Here is a 20,506-nt window from a genome sequence, read left to right on the forward strand (position 1 = left end):
CGTACATCTCTACCGCGGGAATTCTTTTTTTTTTTTTTTTCCTGGTTATTGAGGAAATCCTTGTTTTCTCTAGGTCTCCACAGAGTAAGGCCAGACCCATCGGATCGGACTGGGTGTGGGGCCTGGGTATGGGGTGGATGGACGTTGATATGAGAATAACTGTACTACAGACCACGGTGTATCGTGTGTGTGTCTGTCTCTCTCTGTGTGTGTGTGTGGTGTGTGTGTGGCGCGCGCGCGTGCCTGCCTGCCTGCCTGTCTCTGTCTGTGTAATAACACCGTGAGCTCTCTGCATTATCTGTGTCTCTGCTTGTGGCTTTCTGCTCCTGCTTTTTCTCACTATCAAAGTGCGGAGTCTGAAGGGAAGTTTCCCCGAGGTTCACACTTGAGCTTGGGAGGAGCAGGTGCGCCTGGAAGTGCCTCCGAGGGTCGCCTAGGAGGGCAGCTACTTGTTGAGCTCCACGACTTTCCCAGAGCTTTAGCCATGTGAGTGTGAAGGAAAGTGCTCACTGAGGATGCTCTCGGATACAGTCTGGGATCTCATGCTTCCTCCTCAGGCTCCCCGCGTAAGCTGTTATTCAAAATGAGGGCTGGAGGAGCATGAGATCATTGTTACTACCCATCTAGATTCAAGGGTGAGGTTGCGCCTTCTCTCTGGGAAATAAGGTTTTCCTTTTTAGAATATAGAACTGTCAGCAACTGAAGGAGGAACATGCCAATTGATAATTTCCACCACTGTGGCCCTTACATTGTCCCTTCCCTGTCCACTTAGTATTCACAGTATCGTTTCAATGATCCTTGATGTCTTCTGTCTACAATCACTTCTTTTTCCCAAAATGTTAAAACTATTGATTAAATAATTCTGGCAATAGCCATTTGCTGGGAGAAATAGAAAGAGGCAGAGTTTGAATTACTGGCTGGAGGTCACAGGTCTGCTTCACCAGGGGAAGAGAGGAAAGACCTGGAGCCTGGAGGAGAACGGGCTCACATGCCAAAGTGATATGCTTCCCCAGGACACCAGACTGCTGCAGAAGTATCCCAGAAAGTTTTAAACAGCAAGGATTTGGAGAGCACAGTTGAGCCAGTAGCCAAACTGTCATTTAGAGATTTTGATTAGGCCTAATCCCCCAGTAATTTTGAGGAACCTAATAAATATCATAGTTTGAGTCCCACTCATTTAAGGTTAGACAGGGAATTTAAGAAATATTCCATGTAGGGGAAGAATATAGATGGTTTCTGTTCACTGGTGACATTATTGAAAGTGGGAAAATAGTAGCACTGAATTTGGCATCTTTGAGGGCTGGCTATTCTCTGTGTGTTTGTATGAAATGGGTAGCATTGGTCAGATCCAGGTGAGCAATGCTGTCGTTGAATGTGGGGTGTGTATCTGTGGTAACCTGGTTGGAGTCTTGGTTCTGTCCCCTTCTGGCTCTCTGGTCCTGTCCTGAACCTTAGGATGCCTGTGGTGAAGCCTGTTAGTGCAGTGCCACCAGATACTAAGGACCTGGTGAGCTTTAGTTATTGCTCTGTGAGGCCATTTTGGGTTCATTCTCCTCAGTGTTCTGCAGGACAAGGGGGTGTGAGGAATAATGCGATTACTGTTGGATATTTAAGAAAATGACTCAGAAAGAGAAGCTCAGCCTTGTGGTGAGCTTCTCTTAATTTTAATCTCAGCATTTCAGAGGTAGAAACAGGAGGATCACTGAGTTCAGGGTCAGCTTGGTCCACATAGCAAGTTCCAGACTAGCTGGGCTACATGGTGAGAACCTGTTTCTAAAACAAGAAAACAAACTGAATGCATTAATGTAGAGCAGATTTTTTTTTTTAATTTTCAGATGATTATTTTTACTGTATAAAGTATAATAATTTGGAGTATGTATGTACACTGGAATGACTAAATCGCTAACATTTTTGTAATGAGTAAACTTACTGTCTACTCTTGTTCCGCGAGCCTCCCGTGTCCCCTCCGCCCGAGAACAAGGACACGTGAGACAGTATTCGGGTACTTACCACAGCGAGGGTTTAATCTTGTATCAGCAGAAGTGAAGAATGCGGAAGGGGCAAAGACAGGAAGAGGCACAGCTTAAATACACCCTAGAGTGACTTGTTCACTTCTGATTGGCTGTTCACTCATTACCCATAATACGCCCCGGGATGGGCAGTGACTTTGGCGCGCTTTTGCCTCTTTGCACCTGCGCAGTTAGTTGTTTACTAATGGAGAGGACATGATGTCCGCGCCATCTTGGAATGGCAAATTATACCACCGCTAACAGCGGCTTCCTACATACTCTCTTAGTCTTTACAAACTATTAATCACAGTCACTGTGTTGCCCGACACATCTCTGAACTCCTGTTGTGTGGCTGAAGTTCTGTAGCCCTTGACCATCATCCCCCGCTCTCTCCCTTGTGGGTCTACGTCTCCCATTCTCCACCCTGATGGTGCACATCCAGCCTCTGCCACTCACACCCCAGGAAACAGCATTTTACTATTCCAGCTTCAGATTTTACAAGACTGAGATCATGGGTGTACTGGCTAGTTTTGTGTGTGAACTTGATACAAGCTGGAGTTATCACTGAGAAAGGAACCTCCCTTGAAGAAATGCCTCCATGAGATCCAGCTGTAAAGCATTTTCTCAATTAGTGATCAAGGGTGGGAGGGCCACTGTGGGTGGTGCCATCCCTGGGCTAGTAGTCCTGGGTTCTATAAGAAAGCAAGTTGAGCAAGCCAGGGGAACCAAGCCATTAACATCCCTCCATGGCCTCTGTATCAACTGCTTCCTGACCTGCTTGAGTTCCAGTCCTGACTTCCTTTGGTGATGAACAGCAATGTGGAAATGTAAGCTGAATAAATAAATCTTTTCTTCCCCAACTTGTTCTTGGTTATGATGTTTGTGCAGGAATAGAAATCCTGACTTAAAAAAGCCAGGCAGTGGTGGCGCACGCCTTTAATCCCAGCACTTGAGAGGCAGAGGCAGGAGGATTTCTGAGTTCAAGGCCAGCCTGGTCTACAGAGTGAGTTCCAGGACAGCCAGGGCTATACAGAGAAACCCTGTCTCGAAAAACAAAAACAAAAACAAAGCAAAACAAAACAAAACAAAACAAAACAAAACAAAAAAAAAAAAAAAAGAAAGAAAGAAAGAAATCCTGACTTAAGACAAATTGGTACCAGGAGTGGGGTTATTCCCATGACAACCTGACTATGTTTTGGGGAGGATTGTGGAAGGACTTTGGAACTTTGGGCTACAAGAGTCATTGGGTGTTAAGAGCTCTGTGGGATATTCTATAGGAACTTGGAAGATAATGTTGAGAACAGTGCAAACAATGGAGGCCTGGCTTGTGAAATTTCAGAAGGAAGATGAAAGACAAGAGTCTTTAATCAGGGCCTTTGCTGTTTTGATTGTGAAGATTCTGTGGTTTTGGTTAGCTGGGGCTGAAGAATCAGCTGTGATTAACAAGATACCAGAACTACTAAATCGAAACCTTTACATTACTGGGACTATTATGCTGGTTAGCTGGAGCTAAGAAATTAGTGGTGATTAAGAAGAGACCATCATCATTGAGGTGAAGTCTTCTGGGAAGTGTTTTCTGAGAGTACAAAGATGCTGTGTGCCAGAGATAGCCAAGGTTGTACCTTTTGTTGAAGCTGGACTTTGGTGGTACTGGTTTTGAAGGCATGAAGTGGTCATGAAGAGCAGCTGAGGCTTGGTACTGTGAGAGGCCATGGAAGGCCATTGGTGAAGGTGCAGCCTGTGTGGTAGTTGATGGCCCAGGACTGAAGGGGTCATGCAAAGGATTAGAGGCCTGGTACCGTGAAGAGCACCTATAGGATATTAGTGAAGCCTAGTTGCAGCAGAAGACAGCAGTATTTTGGAGATGCCAGTAGCATGAGGTGACGACCAAGAAAAGCAGCACTGGAGTACAGGCAGCTGGAGCTAGAAGACAAGGTGTATGCTACAAAGAGCAGAGCTGGAGAAGTGACCCAAGCCCTTGGAGGAGCCCAGAAGATCGTGAGTGGATCCCAGACATTGGACAGTTGGAGTTTGATTTTGACTGTGACTGTACCTTGATATTTTTCCCTCTCGAAGTAAGAAAGTATTTTATGTTGTCCACAGTTAAGAGACTCTGAATTGTAAAAAGACACTGAATTTTAAAAGATATTGGATCTTTTAAAGGGATTAAAATTTTATATGTAAAGACTGTGGGACTTCTGGTGTTATTTAGATCTTGGGGATGAATAAGACAGTAAGGCTTAAGGCTTAATAGTGATATGTTTGTGTGTCAAGCTGACAAGGGGTCAATTGTACTGGCTGGTTTTGTGTGTAAACTTGACACAAGCTGGAGTTATCACAAAGAAAGGAGCCTCCCTTGAGAAAATGCCTCCATGAAATCCAGCTATAAGGCATTTTCTTAATTAGTGATCAAGGGTGGGAAGACCCATTGTGGGTGGAAAGAGGGAAATAGGTCATACTCACCTCCTGGGCCAGGATGTTTTTTAGCTAATTATCATCATAAAGAATCATGGCTTAATTGCTACAATGTAAACCTAGGAATAATAGATGAGCGAAGACTCTCAGGAAAGTGTTCCATGGTGCACAGTCCCATTGACTGAAAGTGGGGACAGAAGGCTGGACCCTGCCTGAGCATTGCAGCTGCAGCCCCTCCAGCCTTGCTGTGCTTGAGCCCTGAGTTTTCAAAGGAGGTGCCATTTGGATGCTGTAAGCCCCTGGCAGCCTTGATAGGTGGGGTTCCAGCAGGAAGGTCTGCTCACAGTAGGAGGAGCAGCCCAGGTGCAGGGCTAGCTGGATCTCAGGGTGGAAGATGGGTCCCTTCTGCTGGCATCTTCTGGAGGAAGTTCAAGGCAGACATGTCTGCTCTGCACTCCCACCCTGACCCCTTTGCAATGGGTTGTCTGGGGTTAGGAGAGGATTGGCTTTGTGTAGGCTCCTGTGTGCTTCTGATTTGTGTGGGGGAGGCTGTGAGCCGTGGGAGGGGAGAGAGTGAGTGGGGATGCAGGAGAAATAAATGGAGTTGTTGAAATCACAGTGACAAAGTCAGTCTGGGAACATCAAGTCACAATCCAATGAAAGGCTTTCTTTTTGTCCCCAGGGAAGGAAGCCTGAAGAAGAATGGCCAACTCCAATTCTCAACACATGGTCTGTGTAAGTTGTATGTCTCTCCTTGACATAGGGGGACTTTCAGGTCAGGTGACTTCTTCCTTGTCTTTCCCTCTTGAAGCTTACCCTGGATCCAGAATCCCCCATCCCAGTCTGCCTCTTTACAGTGAGGGTTGGCAGGTCTGAGCACTTCCTGTCTGAGCCTCTTCCCAGCTGGTACTGGGGTTGTCTTTGAATGCATTCCTGGACATGTGCTCTCTGCTTGGTCTGTGGTGAGGGAGGACTGTCACTGCAGCAGAGGCATCAGTCTCACAGGGAAACAGGAATTTTGGGGGCTTCTGAGCTTGGAGGTGATGGTCTCATTGACTGCACTGGGAAACCTGATTGACATCTGTGGTGCTGTCAGGCTGATGACCCAGGGTGTGAGTGTCCCCTGTGTATGTGTGTGAAGAGGTGACCTGCTTGAGGAGGCTTTAGGAGAGAGTTCAGGTATCAGAGGGAAAGGTCATTTGGGCTGTGATAGGGAGGTGATTGAAGTCTCCAGAGTCAGGGAAGACCTGAGACACATTGACTTAATGATATCATGTGATAGTATGATAAACTCAGGGACTCACAGCATTCCTTGTGTAATTTCCCTGACCCAGGTGACATTTCTCCTTTGTGGGGATAACCTGAAGGATGAGGATGGAGTGGAGAGGCACAGTTATTGGATATGTAGGTGGATATGCACAGCCGTCGTTTATGGGGAGCTCGTGCAGTCAGGTGCCTTGAGCATTTCCTTATGGCTCCCTTCCCACGCTTGAGTCCTTTCCCTTCTGTTTGTCCATCTTGAAAGCTTCCCCAATTTCACTCTCCTTGTGTTTGCTCTTTCAGGGGTCAGTGACATTTAGGGATGTGGCTGTTGACTTCTCTCAGGAGGAGTGGGCCTGCCTGGATGCTACTCAGAAGATCTTATACAGGGACACGATGTTGGAGACCTACAGCAACCTGGTTACCGTGGGTAAGGCCTGTGTGTCATGAATGGGGGATGTGTCCCATACACTGTGTACTTTTCTCACTGGGAATTAAGGGACAGTATCATTTTCCAGTGGTAGCTGAAGCTGGTTTGTTGTCCCATGTGTGTCATTCTATCATTCAGAAGACTGAGGCAAATTTCTGTGAGCTCAAGGTCACTCAGATAACATAGTGAATTCCAGGCTAGCTTGGCCTACACATTGACCACAGTATAGAGGTCACTTCCTAGGGATGTGTCCTCTGTAGTCCTTGCTGTCTTCACACTGAATTAAAAGGTGTGTTGTGTTGTTAGTAGATAAATAAATAGAAATGTAAAAAAACTATGATTTTGTATTGGTATAGATCAGATCAGCTTCAAAGTTTTTAATGTCAATATCAACCTCATACAAAAATATCATTAACTCAATCTAAATAACAATCTACTATTCCTAATTTTTTTTTTTGAAGCTTGGTGTCACATTGTGCAGGTTGGCTACAGACTTGCCAAGAAACTAAACCCAGCCTTGAACTTCTCCTCTGTCTGCTTACGCTCTTCAAGTGTGACTCAGTGTGCGCCACCATGCCCAGTTTTAGATGGAAAACTGAGCATAGAATCCTATAGCACTTGCCTAAATGAATGTCATTGTTCATGAGCTGCAGAGATGGGGTCACACTAGACAGTGTAATCTAAGCATCCGTGTTCTCAGTACTCAGCTATGGTCTCCTCTTAAGTGACAAACCGCCATCTGCATTTCAGGGAGACTGAAACATTTTTCTGAGGCAGCTGGGTTCTTGCCGTGGTCACTTTTCTCTTCTCTGAAGTCTTTCCTCAGCATTAGTTTGGCTTTTAGAATTTTTATTTGTTTTTCTGAGACAAGGGTCTTGCTTTGCAGCTGTGACAGCCTGACTCATTCCCCCACCTGCTGGGCTCACAGGCATGATCCACTGTGCCATGCCCTATAGACCTTTATAATAAATAAGTCTGTATTTAAAAAAAATCTGCACAGCCAGGGCATGGTGGCACTCACCTTCAGTCCCAGCATTTTTGAGGCAGAGGCAGGCAGATCAAGTAAGTTCAAGGCCAGCCTGCTCTACCTATCACATTCCATTGCATCTTGGGATAATTATAGACACTGAGTCTCAGGGGGAAAAATGTCTACACAATGAGCCACTTCTTTCTTTCTTTTAAGTGGGAAGTTGCATTTCCAAGCCAGATCTGATCACCTTACTAGAGCAGGAGAAAGAGCCCTGGATGGCTGTGAAGGAAGAAACAGACAGGCTGAGCCCAGGTGAGTAAGAGTGAGGTGAGCCTGCAGCCCTGCCAGGCACTGCATGTGGTCAGAGAGGCTCCACAGAGCTGACACTGGATGTGGCAAACTTCCTTCGAAGCCCCAGGGTCTGTGGGAAACATGCCTGAGCCTGGGAAGGAAGTCAAGGTCAGAGCAGAAGCTGTCAGAGGGGCTTCTGTTTCATGAGTCACTTTCAGTTCTTCTTTTCTTCCCTCCCACTGGAGCAGGTGCCCTCTCTGTAACCTTTACAAGTATCTCATTATTGGTTGTGTGTGTGCACACATGTGTGCAGGTGTCCACAGAGGCCATAGAGAGGGTCAGCTCCCTGGGCTGGAGTCACAGGTGGCTGCTGGTACTCTAACCCAGGGCCCCTGGCAGAGCTTTCAGTGTTGTTGACACTGAACCAAAGCTAGGACAGTTTCAGCCCCAGTGAAAGCTGTAATACAGGGAGGCATGCCAAATGTTTCAATTCTGTGTCTTCATGGTCACTGTAGACATGGTGTGATGGTGTATCCTTCCTGCAGCACTGGGGAGGTGGCAAAGGCAGATTAGATCCCTTGAGCTTGCTGGAAAGTCAGCCTAGTTTACTTGTGCAGCTCCAAGCAAATGAGAGACCCTCAACAGACCACAACTGAACATGCACACACACAACACATCCTTCTACCCAGCTTGGCAGGGAGCTGTGATTGATCTTCTTGGTTGTCATCTTGGGCACATCTGCATCAACTAACCCCTAAGCAACTGGGTACACCTGTGAGAGAGATTTTTTAATTAAATTATTCAAAATGAGAGGACCCACCTCCGATCCAGATCTTTTGAGGTAGGAAGATCCAACTATTGGATTTGGGGACTTTCTGTTCCAACCTTTTACCTGCCAAATTTCATGATTCTCTTTATTTATTGTTTTAAATAGCCCAGTAGTATTCTGTTGTGCAAGTGACCACAGTTTCATTATGCATTCCTCTGTTGAAGGACATGTTGGGTTTTTTTCCCCATTTCTTGCTATTATTGTTGAACAGCAATCTACATGTTTGAGCAAGTGTCTCTGTTAACGTATGAAACTTCCTTTGGGTGCCCAAGAGTATATCTGCATCTTGATGTAGATAGATTCTCACCTACTGAGGAACCAGCACACATATTTTCACTCCCACCCTAATGGATATGTATCCCCTTATTCCACATGTTTGCCAGCCTGCGTGATCACTTATTGATCTTAGCCATTCTGACAGGTACAAGATGAAAGCTCAAAGTAGTTTGATTTACATTTCTGTGATAGCTAAAGATGTTGAAAAAGTTTTTTGGTGTGTTGTCGCGGCCTAAGCTGGTCCCTGTTCGGGCGCCAAAAAATGTGGCGGCGGCCCGAGCAAAATGTTGAGGCCCGGGCTGCCCCGCGTTTGGTGGCCACTGTATCCCGGCCCAAGCTGCTGCTCCAGTCCTCGGGTTGGGGGTTCAGGAAGAGAGAGAGTGAGGGCGGTTGCGAGGAATGGAGACCAGACAGAGTGTGCTTCAATCCCATTTATTCTTCAGTCTCTCTTCCTCTAAGTGTCTCAAGTCCTAAGTTCCTAGTCCCTAGTTCCTAGTCCCTAGTGCCTCCAAGTTCCAAGTTACTTCTTCCAAATTCTCTCCCAAGTGCCTGCTTCTCTGTCTCCTCAGTCTGATTCTCTGATCTATGTCTGCCTCTGCCTTTTCTATGTCTCACTTCTAAGCCATGCCTTTTGGTCACACCTTTAATCATGCCCTTAGGTCTTGTCTCTAAATCTGATCTCTACACTTCTAAATCACGGTCTTAAATTACACACCTTTAATCTCACACACCTTTAATCTCACACACCCAAGGTATCTAAACCAAGATTATCGGAGTGTGCTCAGCTGTTGTAGCCTATTGTAATCCAAGTCACATGTCAGGGTATATGGCTCAAGATGGCTGCAAAGCTGATAGCCGCTTTCTGCTAAAAGTCGGCCCCCAACAGTGTGTCTCAGTCATTTGAGTTTCTTGTTGAGAATTCTCTTTTTAGATCTGGGTTATTTGTTTTGTAGCTATGTAGATTTTTTAGTTCTGTGTATAGTTTGGATATTCGGCCTGTGTTAGATGTGTAGTTGGTAAACTCTCTCTCCATTCTGTAGCCCGCCGAGTTGTGGCAATGGCGTTGTCCTTTGCTGTGCAGAACCTTTTTGGTTTCACAGTGCCCCATTTATTAGTTGTTCTCCCTGCCTGTGTCTATGGTGTTCTCTTCAGAAAGTCTTTTTTTCTGTGCTGATGAGTGCCACTCTATTCCTCCTTTCTCTTCTGTCAAGTTCACTGTATCTGGTTTCACATTGAGATATTTGATTCACTGGAGTAAAGTTTTGTACAGGGTGATAAGCATGGATCTATTTGCATTCTTGTACATGCAGCTGTGCTTTGTTGAAAACACTGTCTTTTTTCCAGTGTATATTTCTGGCTTCTTTATCAACTGTCATGTGTCCATAGGTGTTGATTTATATCTTCAATTTACTTCCCTTGATCAATTTGTCTGTTTCTATACCAATACCATGTTGTTTTTGTTAATGTAGCTCTGTAGTACGACTTGAGTTTTTCCAGACAGAGTTTCTCTGTGTGGTCCTGGCTGTCCTGAAACTCACTTTGTAGACCAGGCTGGCCTCGAACTCAGAAATCCGCCTGCCTCTGCCTCCCAAGTGCTAGGATTAAAGTCGTGTGCCACCACCGCCCGGCAGTATATTGCTCTTGATAGAATGGTCAAGTTAACTAAATTAATTCTCATGATCCATGGACATGGAAGATCTTTCCATATTCAGGTATCTTCTTCAGTTTCTCTTTTCAGTGTTTTACCATTTTATATCATATATATTTTTCAATTGCTTGGTTAGAGTTACCCCATGATATTGTATGTTAGTTGAGAGTATTGTGAAAGTTATTGTTTCTGTGATTTCTTTCTCTTTCTCAGTTCATTTGTCATTTGTACATAGAAAATTTGCTGTTTGTTGTCAAGTTAATTTTGTATTCAGCTTCTTTGCTGAATGTGTTTATCAGCTGTAGAACTTCCCCAGTTGGAATCTTCAGGGTTACTTATGTGTGTGGTCATATCATCTGCAAATCAAGATACTTTGACCTTTCCAATTTGCATTCCTTTGATCTTCAGTTGTTTTATTGCTCTAGGTAAAACTTCAAATACTTTCCTGAGTAGGAACAGAGTTTGGACAGCCTTGTCTTCTTCTGGATTTCAATGTAATTGCTTTGAGTTTTTCTCCATTTAAGGTGATACTGTCTTTGGGCTTGCTGTATACTGCCTTTATTGTGTTGCAATGTGTCTCTCCCTTCAGTCCCTAATCTCTCTAGGACTCTTACTTGAATCACTATTGTATGTTGTCAAAGGAGCTTTCTGCATCTAATCAGATGATTCTGTTGCTTTAGTCTTTCCTTTGATTGACATGGTGGATTTCATTCATTGACTTATGTATGTCAAACAGTCCCTGGATCTCTGGTTGAAGCTTATTTGATTGTGATTGATGATCTATTTGAATGGTCTTGGAATCAGTTTTCAAGTATCTTATTGAGAATTTTTGCATCTATGTTCATCAGGGAAATTGGTCTGTAGTTCTGTTTGTTGAATCTTTATATTGTTTGGGTATCAGGGTGATTGTGACCTCTTAAAAAGAATTTAGCAGTGTTCCTTGTGTTTCTGTTTTGAGCAATAATTTGATGAGTATTGGCATGAAGTCTGTGAAGGTCTGGTTGAATTTTGAGCTAAAGCTATCTGGCCCTAGATTTCTTTTGTTTGACAGACTTTAAATTACTGATTCTATTTCACTAGGTGTTATAGGTCTATTTAAATTTTTTATCTGATCTTCATTGGACTTTGATAAAGGTATGTATTGGAAAAACACCCATTTATTTTAGATTTTTCAATTTGGTGGAGTTTCTTTCAGGTTTTATTGCATGTCCTAATGATTGTCTGAATTTCCAGTGTCTGTTATTTTGTGTAGTGAGAGAATTCTGAACTTTCCTTAAAAACACAGAAATAGGATAAGAATGTAGTTCGTTTAATCCCAGTTGTAGGAAAGTGGTGTTGCTTTGGACTGTCCACAACATCTGACTATGATTTGCCTCATGCTCTAGCAGAAACGTATTTTTGCCTGCTGTTGATAATTTCTGCGATTGTGTGACAGTTAGAATTCTGGGCTCTATTCAGAGGGTACAAAAATGCTAGGGCCCTGAGAGGAATGCTGGGTGATTGTTGGTCATTTAGGGAGGTTGGTTGCAGTTTCTTATTATCTGTGGCCAAAGAAGAAACAAATGGAAAGAAATTAGATTCAGGGATTTTCTTAATTCCTCTATGTCTGGTATCCTTTCTCTCATATTCAGTGTTGGGGATGAAATGGGGAGACAGGGAGGGTAAAGGGTGAGGTAAAAGAAGATCCCACAAATCAGCAGAGACCAGCTACAGCTCTGTCCTTTCATCTCTAATATTGTGAATTTGCATCTTCTCTTTCTGCCTTTCAGTTAATTTGACTAAGGGATTGTCAGTCTTAATAATTTTCTCAAAGAACCAGCTCTTTGTTTCCTTGATTCTTCGCATTTTTTCCTTTGTTTTTCTTTTATTGATTTCAGCCCTGAGTTTCATTACTTAATGGTCTATTTTTGTTGTTTTTTTTAAAATAGCTTTTTGTTCTGGTGTTAAGTTGTTAGAGTGAGATCTTTCAGTGTCTTATTATTTAGGTACATAGTATTATGAACTTGCCTCTTAGGCCTGCCTTTATCATGTGCCCTAAGTTTGGATGTATTGTGTCTTTATTTTCATTAAATTTTAGGAAGTCCTTAATTTCTCTCTCAATCTCTGAATCTCTGTCTTGAGCCAATTTTAACTGAATTTTCACTTATTCGATTTCCATGAATTTGTAAGCTTTCTGTTTTTCTATTATTGATAACCAACTTTTTTTCATTAATTTATTTATACACTTCACATTCCAGTCATACCCTCTCCTCCTCCTAGTCCCAATCCTCACAACCCCCTTTCCCTGTTACGCCCTCCGCTTTTCCTCAGAGCAGGGGAAGCCTTCCATGGTTATCAACTTGCCTTGGCACATCAAGTCCCAGCAGGGCTAGGAGCATCCTCTTCCACTGAGGCCAGACAAGGCAGCTCACCTATGCAAGGGCAGGCAACAGAGTCAAAGACAGCCCCTGCTCCAATTGTTAGGGAACCCACATGAAGACAAAACTGGACATCTGCTACAGATGTGTTGTGGTTCTAGGTCCAGCCCCTGCATGTTCTCTAGATGGTGGTTCATCCTCTCCAAACCCACATGGGCCCAGGTTCTTTGACTGTAGGTCTTCTTATAGTGTCCTTGACCCCTCCAGCTCCCTCAGTCCTACTCCTCCCATTCTTCGATGAACTCTCTGAACTCCACCTGGCTGTGGGTCTCTGCATTTGTTTCCATCAGCTGCTGGATGAAGCTTCTCAGAAGACAGTTATGCTAGGCTCCTGTCTGCAAACGTAGCAGAGTGTCATTAATAGTATCGAGGGTTGACTCTCTCCTAAGAGAAAGTCTTTTCCTGTGCTTGTGAATTTTGGAAAACATTTAATGAGGTGATGAAAAGGAGGTATGGTTTTTTTTGTGTTTGGATTGAATGTCCTGTAGATATCTGTTAGGTCAATTGGGTTCATAATGTCAGTTAGCTCCAACACTTCTCTGTTCAGTTTTTTCTGAATGACCTATGTATTGGCGTGAGTTGAATATTACAGTCTCCCTCTATCAGTGAGTGAGAGGCAATATATGATTTAAGCTGTAAATTTTTTTATTTTACTAAATTGGGTGTTCTATGTTTGCACAGATATTGATGGATATTTCCTTTGATAAACATGTAATGAATGACCTGTCCTATTTGCTCTGGTTGGTTGTGGTTTGAAGTCTATTTTGTCAGATATTAAAATGGACACACCAGCTTGCTTCTTAGGTCTGTTTACTTGGAATTGGAAAATCATTTTCAATGCTTTTACCCCAAGATGCTGTCTGTCCTTGGTATTATGGTGTTTCTATTGGGTGCAGCAGAAGAATGGATCCTGTTTTCATAGTTAGTTAGTTTATTAGCATCTGTTAGCTTGCGCCATTTTTTTTTTCCTTTTTGGTTTTGTTTTTTTGAAACAGGGTGTCTGTGTATAGAGTTGTCCTGGCCTGGTACTCACTTTGTAGACCAGGCTGACCTTGAACTCAGAATTCCAAATATAAACACTTGTAGAAACTATCTGGAGCTGGCTAAATCAAGGCCCTGCCAGAGCATGAGGCAAATCATAGTCTTTTACTGTGGACAGTCTGAAGTAGCCCCATATCCCAGCCCTCACATTAAACACATATACTAGAGGTAGTAACATACACCTTTAATCCCAGCAGCAGAGAAGAAGAGTTAGATGGATATCTCTGAGTTCCAGGCCAGCCTAATCTTCAAAATGAGTTCAGGATGACTGGTGCTATTACTAAGGAAAACAAACAAAAAACCAAAACCCTATTCTCATAGCATTTCTGTGTTTTTAAAGAAACCAGAATTCTCACTAAGGGCATGTCTTCCAATTTCCAACCTCTTCTACTATAAAGAATGTTGTCTTTTTTTTTGTTTTTTTGTTTTTTTTGTTTTGTTTTTTTGTTTTGTTTTGTTTTGTTTTTTTGAGACGGGGTTTCTCTGTATAGCCCTGGCTGTCCTGGAACTCACTCTGTAAACCAGGCTGGCCTCGAACTTAGAAATCTGCCTGCCTCTGCCTCCCAAGTGCTGGAATTAAAGGCGTGCGCCATCACTGCCCGGCAAGAATGTTGTCTTAAACTTGTCTTATTGTTGCCCTTCTTGCTCCCATTCAGCTTCTCAGAGAATACTTAGTTTGGCCATTCATTTAATGGCTTTTATGTTACAGAAAAATGTGTATGTGTGTACTGGGAAATAACGTATTCCTGCTTTCTCCTTTTCTTTCAGATTTAGAGACAGATTATAATGCTGGAAACATATCTCCAGAAAATCATATTAATAATAGAAAATTTTCTGAACAGAACATAAAGCAATTAAGTAGAACTTTTGACCTCAAGGGCTCTACTTTTAGTAATGGCCCCACCTATAGTACATTCAATGGACTACAGGCTTATCAAGAAGGAGGTGCTGGTCAAAAGTTTACTACCAAGGAAGAAATGCCTCCTTATACCAGCCAGACTCTTGCTCACAACATAGAAAAACCATATGAATGTAAAGAGTGTGGGAAGTGCTTTGGTTGTAGGTCAACTCTTACTCAGCATCAGAGTATTCACACTGGAGAGAAGCCCTGTGAATGTAAGGACTGTGGGAAGGTCTTCAGACTCCACCAGCAGCTTACACGACATCAGAAGTCTCACAGTGGTGAGAAACCTTTCACATGTAATGAATGTGGAAAGGCTTTTCATCTTCCAGACCTGCTGAAGTACCATAAAACCAATCATACAGGGGAAAAACCATCTAAATGCAAAGAATGTGGTAAGGCCTTTTACTGTGTCTCCAGCCTTGTTGAACATAGGATTGTTCATGCAGATATGAAACTATATGAATGTCATGAGTGTGAAAAAGTCTTTAAACGACTCAAAAGCCTCAAGCAACATCAGAAAATTCATTCTGGTGAGAGACCCTTTCAGTGCAAGGACTGTGGAAAGGGCTTCATTGTTCTGGCTCAGCTCACTAGGCACCAGAGCATCCATACTGGAGAGAAGTCATTTGAGTGCAAGGAGTGTGGCAAGAAATTCAGAACTGCCATGCACCTTGTTTTGCACCAGAGTATTCATTCAGGTGAGAAACCTTTTGAATGTAATGTATGTGGGAAGGCTTTTCGTCTTCAGGTATACCTTTCTGAGCACCAGAAAATTCACATGGAAGAGAAACCTTTTAAGTGTGAGTTGTGTGGGTCAGCCTTTAGACGGAAGACCCGACTTAATGACCATCAGAAAATTCATACTGATGAGAAACCCTATCAGTGTGAGGAATGTGGGAAATGCTTTCGTCAAAAGTCAAGTTTTACTGAACATCAGAGTATTCACACTGGAAAGAAACTCTTCCAGTGTGAAAAATGTGGGAAGTTCTTTAGACTTAAAATAAACCTTATTCGTCATCAGAAATCTCACAGTGGTGAGAGACCTTTTGAATGTAAAGAATGTGGAAAGGCTTTCCTTCTTCGCAGCCAGCTTAATAACCATAAAATTGTTCATACAAGTACAAGACCCTTTGAATGCGAGGTATGTGGGAAGTCCTTCAAGCGTGAATCCACCCTCGTTCAACATGGCGCTGTTCATGCTGGTGTGAAATCATATGAATGCAATGAGTGTGGGAAAGCTTTTATTTACCGGGCAAGCCTGTTCCAACATCAGAAAATTCATTCTGGTGAGAAACCTTTTAAATGTCAAGAATGTGGAAAGGCTTTCATTGTTCTGGCATACCTAACTCGCCACCAGAGGATCCATACTGGAGAGAAGCCATTTGAATGTCAGCGGTGTGGGTCAGCTTTCAGATTTAAATCTCAACTTAATAAACATCAGAGAATTCACACTGATAAATTCTTTCAGTGCAAGAAAGGTAGAATGGACTTTGTTCCTGGAGTAAACCTTAGCATTCATCAGGGAATCTATACTAGTGAGAAGCCTTTTCAACATAGTGGATATGGGGAAGTTCTAAAATACCATTCCCAATTTTCTTAGACATTTTAAATTTCATAGTGGCAAGAATTCTTATGAATGTAAAGAATGTGAGACCTTAAAATACATCAAAGAATTCACACTAGTGAGAAATGTAACCAGTTAGGAATGTGAGAGACCTTAGTTGTATAGGAAACTTGATCTAACATGCTAAATTTAATATTTATAACAAGTCTTTTGATGTAAGGAATGTGGAAAGGCCTTCAGTAATTCTAAGCTATGTGTATATAAGAGAAGTCCTACTGGTGAAAAAGTCTATGAGTATAATTAAGTAAGGTGGAAAAATGTTTAGCTTAATTCAACCTTCACTGCACAGTGGCAAATTCATACTGTAAGGAAACTCTATCAGGGTAAAGAAGTGGAAATACCTGCAGTTGAAGCTTAGGATTTCATTGTAAAAGAATCCATGCTGGTGTCAAGCACTATGAATGAGAGCATTGTGTGAACATTTACAGAGTTAGCTCAGCTCTTAAAGCTCGTCAGAGAGTCTGAAATTCTGTGAATGTGAAGACTCAGGAAAAACATTTATTGTAAATGGTGAGCTTACACAACATCAGAAACTCCATAATTGCCAGGAGCCCTATGAATGTAAGTAAGGTAGACAAGCCATTGTAAAAAAATGTTACTGGACATCAGAGAACTCACACTGGGGAGACTGCCTTAAAAGAACATGGGAACTTTAATATATCCTAGGATTTTATTAACATCAGATTATTCATATACTGTTGATAACAATAAATCCTTTGGAATGGAAATATGGGAAGATAGTTGCTCAGCAAAGATACTCTGTTGAGAATGTCTTTTAATGTCAGAAATACAGTGTAGTAATCATGTTCTTCATTTGCTCTCATCTTGTTAGTTGTGTAAACTTAATTCATCAATAGTCACCCAGGACAGTCAACTTAGGGAGAGCAGTTATTGGAACTAGTTTTATCTGAGATGCCTTCGTTGTCACCATTAATATCTCATGGCTCCTGGATAGTATACTGAATATGCTTTCTTTTTGTATAATCTGTTAATGGCCAGCAGAGTACCAAAGTTGAGGCAACATGGTTATTGTCTGTGTTCTATAAAATAACTTTTACATTTTTCTCCTTTTATTTGTATAAGTATAACTGACATGAAAGCCTAATGGTACTTTAGAGAGTTTAGGAAAGCTGCATGCTTTTACCTACTATTACATTTTAAATAACTCCATTCTGGATACATCTGATGGATGAAAAAGAACATGAAAGGATTTCATGTGTCCATTTCTAAAGTAATTGTGTGCCAATTTTAAAAAACACAGCCAGTGAAGAATAGTGACTTTCTGAAGTATTGAAAGCCATAAAATTTCAAAAATTAAAACCTTATTATTTATGTCCTCTGCCCACATATCAAGATAAACCATACATTTGTAATAAGATTTTAAAAAAAATTCCACAGGATCCTCCATCCCTTATTCTTGCTGAAAACATTTTAGCTTTGACTAGACTTTAATTTCCTTGATGGCAAATCTCATGGAATATTACCCAAATCTGTTGCAGGAACTGGAGATCAAATCGGCTCTGATAGTTTATCCTGGCTTCCATTTAAACCACCTCCTCCAGATCTCTGTTTATTTTGGCTTCTTTTAAAATGCTTGTTTGCATAAAAGTTCCCCCTGCAGCTGCAGAGCAAGATAATAGGATGTGGGGTTTGCGCTAAATGGTTGAGGCTATAATTGGGCTCCAATTCCTTAAGGTACTCAGAGCTGGCTGAAATAAAGACTTTTATTTTGGTCTAAAGTATATGTGAGTGGTATCTAGTGTGTTCCCTGCAACACATTAACAAAAAATATTAGCCTAATTTAAATACATGTGTGAAAATTTTCATCCATATGAAAAACATGGAATGGTCAACACACTTCTGCATCCTCACCTAGGTTGAAAATTGTGAATTTACAAGATTGATTCTATTTTTCTGTACATATAGATATTTGGGGCTGTACCATTAAGAATAAGTTTTAGAGTTGGAAGTGGTAATACATACCTGAATCCTTAAGTTGTTACAAAGCTGAGTCAGGAGGATCAAGAGTTGAAGGCAAGCCTAGCTATATACTGACTTTTAAGTCCAGCTGTGGCAGTATACAGTCCCTTTATGAAAAAATAAAGTTGTAGACATGACATTTTATCCCTTACTACATTGGCCCAGATGGAATGTCTTGTATACCACAGAACCATAAATGCTCTTAAGGAAATTATCCAGAATTTTACAACATTCAGAAGTTATGTAGTTGGCCTCCAAACTCCCTTTTTCAAATGAATATATCCTGAGGAGAATCCAGTATTCTCATTACATTTTCAGTGATGACTTAACACAGGGTCTTGTGCACAGTAGGAATGTGCTCAATCACTCAGCTGCATCAATGGCACTTAGATTTTGTGTCTTTTATCCAAGGGAGATTAGATTCAGTTGTAACATTTTGGGCAATAACACATTATAGATTTTATATTGTGTTGCAACATATCCAGAAACATTTATGTGTCAGTTATAACACTATTGATGAAATTAAGACTGGTCATTTTTATAAGATGGTGGATGCCAGAGGTCTATTATAAGGCCTATTTTGTTGTGGATAAGTAATCTATGTGGAGAAACTTCCTTCCAAACAAAGATATGTATGAATAGTTTAATCTTGGTTAAATATAGATAAAAATTGAAATCAACTTTAAGTGGATAGCATAATAATGTTATCGTGTAAGTTGAATACCATAATTCAAATTGTGTGGTGTAATTGGTGCTATGCTTAGTAAAAACCTCACTTTTTTTGGTTTATATCTTCTTTTTATCATGTGACCTGTGTAATTGGGAGCAGCTTCACCAAAGATGAAAATGGAGATTGCAAGCCATATAACACCATAGCCTCTTTAAAATGCTAGCTCTATTGGATGCCAGGTCAGGTCATTATAGGCAGGAGCACCATCATTAACAGTCATCTGCCGCACAGACTGGGGAGGCCAAAAGTGCCTGTGTATGCTCAGCTGATCAAGATAGTGTCAGGATACCAAACATGAATCAGCAGCAGTGGCAAGATCCATCAGAAACCGCCAGTCCTCTGCTGTATCGATGAGTCAGCAGGAGCAACCAAAACCAGCCAGGGATGCTGTCTTTAAGTTTTAAAAGTGCCGTAGAAACATGTACTGTCACCTAAGTTTTTTTTTTTCCTTAGCCATTCTGACTGGTGTAAGGTGTAATCTCAGGGTCATTTTGACTTGCATTTCCCTTATCGCTAAGGACTTTGAGCTTTTCTTTAGGTGCTTCTCTGCCATTTGAGATTCTGCCACTGTGAATTCTCTGTTTAGCTCTGTACCTCATTTATTGGTTGGGTTGTTTGGGTTTTTTTTGGAGCTTAGCTTCTTGAGTTCTTTATATAGTTTGGATATTAGCTCTCTATTGGATGTGGGGTTAGTGACGTTTTGTTTTCTAATCTGTGGGCTGCTGTTTTGTCCTATTGACTGTGTCCTTTGCCTTATAGAAGCTTTTCAGTTTCATGAGGTCCCATTTATAAATTCTTGATCTTAGAGCCTGAGCCATTGGACACTCCTCCATTGCTGGTGGGATTGTAAACTACTAGACCACTCTGGAAACCAATCTGGAGTTTCCTCAAAAATTTGGAAATAGTTCTACTTGAAGATCCAGCTATTATACCACTCTTGGCATATACCCAAAAGATGCCCCACCATGCCACAGGGGCACATGTCCTACTGTGTTCATAGTGGCCTTGTTTGTGATAGACAGAAGCTGGAAACAACCCAGATGTCCCACAACAGAAGAAAATGTGGATACAGAAAGTGTGGTTCATTTACACAATGGAATGGTATTTGCTATTAAGAATGAGCACATCATGAGTTTTGCAGGCAAATGGATGGAACTAGAATATATCATCCCAAGTGAAGTAACCCAGACCCAAAAGGACATGCATGGTATGTACTCACTAATAAGTGTATATTAGCCAAAAAAGTACAAAATACCTAGGATACTATCCACAGAATTTAAGAAGTTTAGCAAGCGGAAAGGCCCAAGTGAGGATTCTCAGTCCCAATGGAAGGGAGAAGAAAGCAATCACAGGAGGCAGAGGGAGGGCCTGGGTAGGAAAGGGGAGGCGGAGGGGAAAAGGGGAACATGATCAGATATGGAGAGGGGAAGACAGGAGAGAAGCCCTCAGGGCCAACAGAATGAATGGAAATAGGTAACCACAGGGCATAGGAGGTGAGGGGACACTCCAGAAAGTACCAGAGACCTGGGAGGTGAGAGACTCTTAGGACTTTCAAAGGGAGGGACCTTAGAGGGAATGCCCAACAGTGGGGAGAGTCCACCTCCAGTAGAAAGACAGGGCATCAAGTGGAGGGATGGGGTTGTCATCCCACAGTCAAAACCCAGAATTGTTCCTGTCTAAAA

At 42.0% G+C, this 20,506-nt stretch overlaps 1 protein-coding gene across 1 annotated transcript; it reads left to right on the top strand.

The window, feature by feature from the left end:
- On the top strand, nt 1-20,165 carry LOC117702985 (uncharacterized). Its single transcript, XM_034494287.3, is given in 6 exon segments — nt 1-84; nt 5,107-5,159; nt 5,988-6,114; nt 7,298-7,396; nt 14,355-16,081; nt 16,083-20,165. Coding segments are annotated over 5 exon segments (2,097 nt in total). The 5' UTR covers nt 1-84; nt 5,107-5,126; the 3' UTR covers nt 16,194-20,165.
- Nucleotides 20,166-20,506: the final 341 nt, after the last annotated feature.

This window comes from Arvicanthis niloticus, chromosome 1, assembly GCF_011762505.2.
Source record: "Arvicanthis niloticus isolate mArvNil1 chromosome 1, mArvNil1.pat.X, whole genome shotgun sequence".
NCBI classification, from domain to species: Eukaryota; Metazoa; Chordata; class Mammalia; order Rodentia; family Muridae; genus Arvicanthis; species Arvicanthis niloticus.